The 10,005-nt window shown below is 41.6% G+C and overlaps 1 protein-coding gene across 1 annotated transcript in view; it reads right to left on the minus strand.

Annotated features, from left to right (window-relative positions):
• The window catches only part of LOC140200722 (anoctamin-7-like), a 64,396-nt gene extending 54,673 nt beyond the window's left edge, over positions 1 to 9,723 (minus strand). Inside the window, exons 1-5 of the mRNA XM_072264302.1 lie at positions 9,423 to 9,723; positions 8,104 to 8,105; positions 3,780 to 3,962; positions 1,799 to 1,853; positions 1,625 to 1,684 (exon numbers count right to left, since the gene is read on the minus strand). Coding sequence (XP_072120403.1) covers positions 1,625 to 1,684; positions 1,799 to 1,853; positions 3,780 to 3,962; positions 8,104 to 8,105; positions 9,423 to 9,723 — 601 coding nt within the window. The remainder of the gene's footprint in view (positions 1 to 1,624; positions 1,685 to 1,798; positions 1,854 to 3,779; positions 3,963 to 8,103; positions 8,106 to 9,422) is intronic.
• Positions 9,724 to 10,005: the final 282 nt, after the last annotated feature.

Below are 10,005 nucleotides of genomic sequence, written 5' to 3' on the forward strand. Positions count from 1 at the left end.
CCATTTCTAATGACATCTGAAATATTTCTGTCAGAGCCCCTGCTATTTCCACACTACCTTCCCTCAAGGTCCTAGGGAATATCCTGTCAGGACCTGGAGACTTATCCACTTTTATATTCCTTAAAGGCTCCAGTACTTCCTCTTCTTTAATCATCATAGTTTCCATAACTACCCTACTTGTTTCCCTTACCTTACACAATTCATTATCCTTCTCCTTAGTGAATACCGAAGAGAAGAAATTGTTCCAAACCTCCCCCATCTCTTTTGGCTCCGCACATAGCCATCCACTCTGATTCTCTAAGAAAGACTTGAAAAAGAGGGGGAAAACATAGCTGGAGTTTTGCCAAAACGTGAGTGAAACAACAGAATATCTCTGATAGAGTGAACAAGTAGCAGATGCTAAAATTGTGTAACTTGAGGTTGTACATTCTGGGACAGAGAGTCATGTAGCACAGAAATGGGCTCTTTGACCCAACTTGTCCATGCAGAATACAATGCCTAATTTGAACTCGTCCCATTTACCATACACTCCAGGGATCTGCCATTAATTGTACCAATCCTGCACTAATTTAACTTCAGAAAATGTAATGCTTCACAGTTAAATTCCAGTTGTTATTCCCAAGCCCACTTTCCAAGCTGATCTAGATACTGTGACAGTCCTAGACATTTCTTTTCACTGCCAATGTTGATGTCATCTGTAAACTTACTATGCCACCTACATTTTCATCCATATACATGACAAATGGTGAACCCAGCACTGCCCCTGTGACACACTATGTGTCGCAGGCCTCCAATCATAAAGATAACCCTCCATTCCCAACCCCTGACTCCTTCCACCAAGCCAAGTTGTATCCATCGCTAGCTCACCCTTGATCCCTTGTGATCTAATCTTCAGTACGTGTCTGGCAGGCCAGACTATACACAGTGGACAGTGGAAATGATTCTGATGTAAACGAGGGCAGAGAGTATGTTAGACAATTTGACGTTAAGTCAGAAAGGCAGTAATGTGCCAGACAGAACCATCACAGGCAAAGGACACCCTCCTCCCACCACCATTGAGCACATCTACAAGGAGCATTGCCTCAAGGAAGCAGCATCCATCATGAAGGACCCTTAACACCCAGGTCATGTTCTCTTATCGCTACTACCATCAGGCAGGAGGTACAGAAGCCTTAGATCCCATACCACGAGGTTCAGGGACAGTTATTATGCTTCAACTATCAGACTCAGAATCAGCTTTATTATCACCGGCATGTGTCATAAAACTTGTTAACCTAAACCAGCACGAATAACGTCACTCACCTTAACTCTGAAATGATTCCACAACCTAAGGAATCACTTTCAAGGACGCTACAACTCATGTTCTCAGTATTATATATATATTTTTTTAAATTTTGCTTGATTACCACACTAGATGGGGAAATTGATCATTTTCAGATTTCTTTTTGTAGTCCAAAGGGTCACAGACTGAAAATATTGGCCGTTACTCTTTCCACAGTTGCTGCCTAATTTGCTGAGTTTTTCCAGGAATCTTTATTTTTGCTTCAGGTTTCCAGCATTTGCAGTTTTATTCAAATTCTTAAAGACCATTTTCTACCTTCCACTTACTCCTTGAAATTCATACCTTTCCTGATGTTCCTTTTCTTGACAAAAGGCTGCATTTCTACATCTTCATTATGTTTTGCTGAGACAAACAATAAGACATAATTAAAAGGATGGTAACTGGATGCAAAAAGATTAATTAATTGCATATATGATTATCCCAGTGAGGCCACCTGCGATGCTTCCCAAAAGTTACCTTTAACTTTGTGGGCTTCTCGGGGCATTCGGATCCCATTTAGAATATAATTGACCTACAAAACAAACACAATGTGATACGACAAAAAAATTGTACATTTTATGATACTTATACTGTAATCTATGGAATACCTCCTGAGTCATAATAGAGTACATATTTTCAGTGAAACCTTGATCAAATTTGTGACAAAATAAAGGAAATAACTTACATATATAGGAGTTCAAGATACTCACAGATTCACTTATCACTTAAGTATATAATAGAATATCCCAAAGGCACAAGAAGCGTGAATCTTTCATTTGAATGAAACATTGGGAAGAGTCATCAGGAAGAAGGTACAAGAGCTTCAGGACTCACACCACCAAGTTCAGGAACAATTATTACCCCTCAACCATCAGGCTGTTGAACCAAAGGGGATAACTTCACTTGCTCTATCACTGAAATGTTCCCACAACCTATGGACTCACTGTCAAGGACTCCATCTCATATTCTCACTATGTATTGCTTATTTATTTATTTATTTATTTATTTATTTATAATTCATTATTCATTCATTTCTTTTGGTACCTGCACAGATTATTGTCTTTTGCATACTGGTTAAACGCCCAAGTTGGTGTGGCCTTTCATCGACTCTGTTATGGTTATTATTCTATTATGGACTTACTGAGAATGCCCGCAAGAAAATGAAACTCAGGGCTGTGTACAGTAACATATATACTTTGATAATAAAGTTAATTTAATCTTTGCATAGAATAATGTTAATTGCTCATAAAACATGTCTACTCCGTGTATGGTCTCATCAATATCTGGTGCATTTGTAACAATTTTTATACGCAATTTCCCGTCCTAAATACTTACACAGCAAATACTTACAAGTTTTTTGCCTTTTATGCACAAGGATATTCTGACCATTTGTAATCTGGCCTTCTCATCATCCATTAAATATATTTCTTGCTACTGTAGTAGACAGCCTCACTTTTCCCAACGTCATAATCCAAATGGCCATCTTTTAATCCACTCATTTAACCTTCCTGTATCATTTTGCAGACTCCATGCTCTCCTCACTAGTTCCTCCATTTATCTTTGTACCATTATCATTCATTACAACAAGCTTGTCACTTCATTTAAAATAGTAACACATGTTATATATGGTTGAGGTTGAGGCCTCCACACTGATCCCTGTTGAAACTATTAGCTAGAAACTGCAAACTGAAAATAAAATGACCCATTTATACCAACTCTTCTGGTGGTTAGTCAGATAAAAGTACACTATATTACACAGGGTCCTTTTGGCTCAAACTGCTTAGGATCTTGATCCAAACACTTAAGATAATGATGGCAAATTAACATCAGGGCATTTGCAAATCGATACTTTTTTCTTCATGCTAGTAACCAGTCCATTTGGTAGCAAGGTCAGAATCAAAAATTCATTATCAATTACCTGGCACTTAAGCATAGAAACATAGAAAAAATACAGCACAGTACAGGCTCTTTAGCCCACAATGCTGTGCTGAACATGTCCTTACCTTACAAATTACCTAAGGTTACACATAGCCCTCTATTTTTCTAAGCTCCATGTACCTGTCCAGGAGTCTCTTAAAAGACCCTACCGTATCTGCCCCCACCACCATCACCAGCAGCCCATTCCATGCACTCACCACTCTCTGTGTAAAAAACCTACACCTGACATCTCCTCTTAACCTACTTCCAAGCACCTTAAAACTGTGCCCCCTCATGATAGCTACTTCAGCCCTGGGAAAAAGCCACTGACTCGCCGCACAATTAAAAAAAAAGATATTCAGGGTTTGAGCTTATTGTACTACAATGCAGCAAATTATGCTATTCTGCAAGTTACCCATGCTATCAAAAACGTATGCATGAAATACCTCAATCTGATAAATATGGGAAATATGCTTTTATTTCACTAGTAGATACAACTCAAATTACAAACATGATTACCAAAACAAGAAGTGCAATTTACAATTAGAGATCTCACAGCTGGTCGAAAAAATGTGGTCTCGTCACCAATTCCTTTGAATAGGTGTTGCTTGTCATGTTTATAAGGCGCACTATAATAGTCAGCTTCATCATCTGTCTCCAAATACTTCACTATCGTTTTTAGGGTAGTTGTTGATCTCTCTGTATCTTCGTCCAATGTTGTATACTGAAAGAGTCAATAAGCCAAATTTCAAAACAATAATAACTTTAAAAGTAAGTATTTGTAATTAACATAGAAACATAGAAAACCTACAGTACAATACAGGCCCTTCGGCCCAAAATGCTGTGCCGAACATGTCCTTACCTTAGAAATTACCTAGGCTTACCCATAGCCCTCTAATTTTCTGAGTGCTATGTGCCCGTCCAGCAGTCTCTTAAAAGACCCTATCGTATCCACCTCTACCACCGCCGCCGGCAGCCCACTCCACGCACTCACCACTCTCGGCGTAAAAAACTTACCCGACATCTCCTCTGTACTACTTCCAAGCACTTTAAAACTGTGGCCTCGCGTGCTAGCCATTCCAGCCCTGGGAAAAAGCCTCTGACTATCCACATGATCAATGCCTCTCATCATCTTATACACCTCTATCAGGTCACCTCTCATCCTCTGTCGCTCCAAGGAGAAAAGGCTGAATTCACTCAATCTATTCTCATAAGGCATGCTCCCCAATCCAGGCAACATCCTTGTAAATCTCCTCTGCACCCTTTCTATGGTTTCCACATTCTTCCTGTAGTGAGGTGACCAGAACTGAGCACAGTACAATAAGTGGGGTCTGACTAGGGTCCTATATAGCTGCAACATTACCCCTCGGCTCCTAAACTTAATCCCATGGTTGATGAAGGCCAAAGCACCGTATGCCTTCTTAAACACAGAGTCAACCTACGTAGCAACTTTGAGTGCCCCATGGACTTGGACCTCAAGATCCCTCTGATCCTCCACACCGCCAAGAGTCTTACCATTAATACTATATACTGCCATATTATTTGACCTACCAAGATGAACCACACTTATCTGGATTGAACTCCATCTGCCACTTCTCAGCCCATTTCTGCATCCTATGGATGTCCCGCTGTAACCTTTGACAGCCCTCCACACGATCCACAACACCCCCTACCTTTGTGTCATCAGCAAATTTACTAACTCATCCCTTCACTTCCTCATCCAAGTCATTTATAAAAATCATGAAGACAAGGGGTCCCAGAACAGATCCCTGAGGCACACCGCTGGTCACCGACCTCCATGCAGAATATGACCTGTCTACAACCATTCTTTGCCTTCTGTGGGCAAGCCAATTCTGAATCCACAAAGCAATGTCTGCTGGGATCCCATACCTCCTTACTTTCTCAATAAGCCTTGCATGGGGTACCTTATCAAATGCCTTGCTGAAATCCATATGCACTACATCTACTGCTCTATCTTCATCAACGTGTTTAGTCACATCCTCAAAAAATTCAATCAGGCTCATAAGGCACAACCTGCCTTTGACAAAGCCATGCTGACTATTCCTAATCATATTATGCCTCTCCAAATGTTCATATGTCCTGCCTCTCAGGATCTTTTCCATCAATTCACCAACCACTGGTCCATAATTTCCTGGGCGATCTCTACTCCCTTCCTTGAATAAGGGAACAACATCCACAACCCTCCAATCCTTCAGAACCTCTCCTGTCCCCATTGATGATGCAAAGATCATCGCCAGAGGCTCAGCAATCTCCTCCCTCGCCTCCCACAGTAGCATGGGATACATCTCGTCTGGTCCCGGACACTTATCCAAAAACTCCAACACATCTTTTTTCTTAATACCTATATGCTGAAGCTTTTCAGTCCACTGTAAGTCATCCCTACAATCACCAAGATCCTTTTCCATAGTTAATACTGAAGCAAAGTACTCATTAAGTACCTTTGCCATCTCCTCCGGTTACATACACACTTTTCCACTGTCACACTTGATTGGTCCTATTCTCTCATATCTTATCCTCTTGCTCTTCACATACTTGTAGAATGCCTTGTGGTTTTCCTTAATCCTGTCCGCCAAGACCTTCTCATGGCCCCTTCTGGCTCTTCTAATTTCATTCTTAAGCTCCTTCCTGCTAGCCTTATAATCTTCTAGATCTCTATCATTACCTAGTTTTTTTGAACCTTGCATAAGCTTTTCTTTCCTTCTTGACTAGATTTACAACAGCCTTTGTACACCACAGTTCCTGTACCCTACCATTCTTTCCGTCCCATTGGAATGTACGCAAATATTCCCAGAACATTTGCCACATTTCTGCTGTACAATTCCCTGAGAACATCTGTTTCAATTTATGCTTCCAATTTCCTGCCTGATAGCTTCATATTTTCCCTTACTCCAATTAAACACTTTCCTAACTTGTCTGTTCCTATCCCTCTCCAATGCTATGGTAAAGGAGATAGAATTGTGATCACTATCTCCAAAATGCTCTCCTATTGAGAGATCTGACACCTGACCAGGTTCATTTCTCAATACCAGATCAAGTACAGCCTCTCTTCTTGTAGGCTTGTCTACATATTTTGTCAAGAAACTTCCTGAACACACCTAACAAACTCCATCCCATCTAAACCCCTTGCTCTTGGGAGATGCCAATCAATATTGGGAAATTAAAATCCCCCACCGCGACAACCCTGTTATTATTATACTGTTCCAGAATCTGTCTCCCTATCTGCTCTTCGATGTCCCTGTTACTATTGGGTAGTCTACAAAAGACACCCAGTAGAGTTATTGACCCCTTTCTGTTTCTATCTTCCACCCACAGAGACTCAGTAGACAACTCCTCCATGACTTCCTCCTTTTCTGCAGCCCTGACACTATCTCTGATCAGCAGTGCCGCTCCCCCACCTCTTTTGCCTCCCTCCCTGTCCTTTCTGAAACACCTAAAGCCTGGAACTCTTCAAATTAGAATGAGAAATTTCTCTCTTGTAATTGTTATAGATGAAACAGTTGCAGGGATCATCGTGACCTGTCACAGGAAGGTGGGAAGAGGTGGATTTGGTAATGACACCAGTGAGTCATATTATTTTCCACAGATTTTTGAGTTCCAATGTTGTCTAACCTTAATCCTTACTTTTGCCCGTATTTAATCAGATTATTTAATTTATCACATGTTCATTGAAACACGCAGTGAAATATGTCACTTGCATTAAAAGCCAATACAACTTAAGGATGTGCTGAAGGCAGTTCATAAATGCCTTAGACAGTTGTGGAGGTCAATTCATTGGGTGGATTTAAAATGGAGATTGTTAGATTCTTGATTAGTAAGGACATCAAAGCTTACAAAGACAAGACAAGAAAATGGGGTGAAGAGGGATAATAAATCAGCTTTGTCGGGATAGCAGAGCAGAGTCAATGGGCCAAATGGCTTATCTCTGCCCCTATTCCTTATGGTCCAATGGGTGTGCTGGGCCCCATTTGTGCTCAATTTGCATTAATGATGTGGATGAAGGACGAAGCACAATATATTCAGCTTTGCTGATTACACAAATCTATAATGCGGTGTGGGCTGTGAAGAACATACAGAGGGGCTTTGGGGAGATAATAGATAAGGTACATGAATGGGCAAGGGGTGACTGAAAAGACATAATGTGAACAAATGTGATGTTATCCCACTTTGTTGGAAAAGCAGAAAGGTGAGAGAATGAGAGGTGTTGTTCTGAGGGAATTTGGGTATCCTTGCACTCAAATTAGTTCTTAACATGCAGATTCAATAGGCAATTAGAACAAGTTTGAGTAGAAGAGCAGAAAATCTCTCCTCAATAATGCAAGGCCTTGGTAAATCCAAGTCTGGCCTTCCTACTCATGGAAGAATTTACTTTTGATAGAGGGACCATAACAAAGGGACCACATTGATTCCTGGGATGAGAGGTTTGTTGCATCATGAGAGATCAAACAATTTCTAAGGGATTTCTATTCCTCAGAAATTATCACACCCAAATTTAAGTCTGTTGCAGCTGAAAAGGTTGCTGGTAAAAAGCCTGAAGTTCAATAATGTGCAGAAGTAATAAAAAGCACAAACTAGGAACATGCCAACAATACCACTTTAAACAATTTCTAAATGCTTTGCTAACAATTTCTAAATTGCATTACCACTGCAATTTGCCTAATGCTGTACAAGTCTGTACAGTGGGTACAATCTCAATGGCACTCCATTCTACTTTGAAGCATCTAGGCAATAGCAAAACATACACCAGGCGGCTAACAGCTTGCCCTTCTATACTATTATCCCCTCAGTATTACTCACAAACCTTCTAAGCTTAGGCCTCTACCTTCCTCTGCAACTGTGCCGTCGACTTCTTCACAAACAAGAAAGAATTTGCAGATGCTGGATATCTAAGCAGCACCCACAAAATGCTGGAGGAACTCAGCAGGCTAGGCAGCATCTGTGGAAAAGAGTAAGCAGTCGACATTTCAGGTCAAGACCCTTCATCAAAACCCTTTCTCTGAAGAAGGGTCTCGGCCTGAAAATCCACTATTTACTCTTTTCTATAGATACTGCCTGACCTGCCGAGTTCCTCCAGCATTTTGTGCATGTACCTTCGAGAGACCACAGTCAGTATGGATCAATGATAACATTTTGCGTGACAGTCAACAGAGGGGCATGCTTAGCTCATGATCTCGCTGCACTCACAACTGGGTGGCCAAGCACTGCTCAAACACCATCTATAACTTCACATATGACACCACTATTGTTGGTAAAATCTCAAATGGCGAAGAGGGGGTGTACAGGATAGATCAGCTCACCCTCACATTCAGAGTTGGCAAGGGCAAGTAAATGATTGTAGACTTTAGGAAGGGAAGTCCAGAGAACAGATACCAGTCCTCACTCAGGGTCAGAGGTGGAGAAGGAGAGCAGCTTTAAGCTTCAGGGTGTCAGCATCTCAGAAGATCTGTCCTGGGCCCAACACATTGCTGCAATCAGGCAAAGGCACATCAGTGGCTCTACTTAATTAGGATTTTGAAAAGATTTGCTGTATCACCAAAGATTTCCGCAAAGTTCTATAGATGTATGGTGAACAGCATTCTGACAGGTTGCATCACAGCCTGATATATAGTCTCCAATGTATAGGATTGAAAGAGGCTGGGACAGGGTTGGGGGGAAACTCAGCCGTCTCCTTCAAGAGGCAATGTAGCAACCATCTCTAAGGAGCCTAACCTTGAGAAAGGATATGCCTCCTAGTTACTACCGAAGGGAGGGGCTACAGGAGCATGAAGACCCACACTCAATGATTCCGAAACAGCTTCTTCCCCTCCGTCGTCAGATTTCCGAACAATCCACGTACACCAGCTCATTATCTTTTGCACTATTTAGTTTGTAATTTACAGTAATTTTATGTCTTTGCTCTCTACTGCTATCACAAAACCACAAATTCACAGCAGGTAAAACCGGATTCTGATCCTGAAGTGTAAAGCAGGAATATCGTCTATGCAAGGTTATATTTTAATTAACTGTTAATTGAACATGGTTATAAACACAAGAGACTCTCATGCTGTAAATACATAGTATCACACAAAATGCTGAAGGAGTTTAGCAGGTCGACTATTTCAGAGAATCTGCCTGACCTGCTCTTTTTTATCTTTCCAGTATTTTGTGTGTTAAACATGGTTATGACTCTTTACCTCTATATCCAAGGGCATTTTTAATCTCATTTTTTCAGCTCCTTGGCTCAGTACATTAAACGGGGCGAAGATTTTAATAATCTGTTTTGCGTGTCTCCGTTCTTCCCGCCTGTTTTTGTCTTCTTCCACCTCTCTGTTCTCCCGGTTCCGCTCGGTCACGTCGGGGACCAGGCGGAGCCCAGTCTTTTTAACTTCGCACAGAAACTCCATTCGCTCCCTGGCGAATAAGTGATCATCGTTGTCCTCGTAAACCAGCACGTAGTCAATCACCGGGAGCTCCTCCGTTCCACCCATCGCCGTTCACGCAAGCCTTCAACTCTGCACAGCTCTGCAATTGTCAGCAACGTAAACACAGGCGAGCCCGTTCGGCCGGAACCTGAACCTGTTCTAGGCTGCTTGCTTCCTCATTGGCTCTGTTTATTGACAGGGTACTGCTACCGTCTCGTTGAATCCATGGGACTCTGACCCGTAAATGGCGTAGTTGTAGGGCTAAGACGAAATGGGAGGGGCTGAAGGCCTTCTCAGCGGCTAATAGCTGGGATTTTAACCTTGGGTCTTCTAAAAGTCACTCCTTAA

The sequence above is a fragment of the Mobula birostris genome, chromosome 7 (genome assembly GCF_030028105.1).
Source record: "Mobula birostris isolate sMobBir1 chromosome 7, sMobBir1.hap1, whole genome shotgun sequence".
NCBI lineage: Eukaryota > Metazoa > Chordata > Chondrichthyes > Myliobatiformes > Myliobatidae > Mobula > Mobula birostris.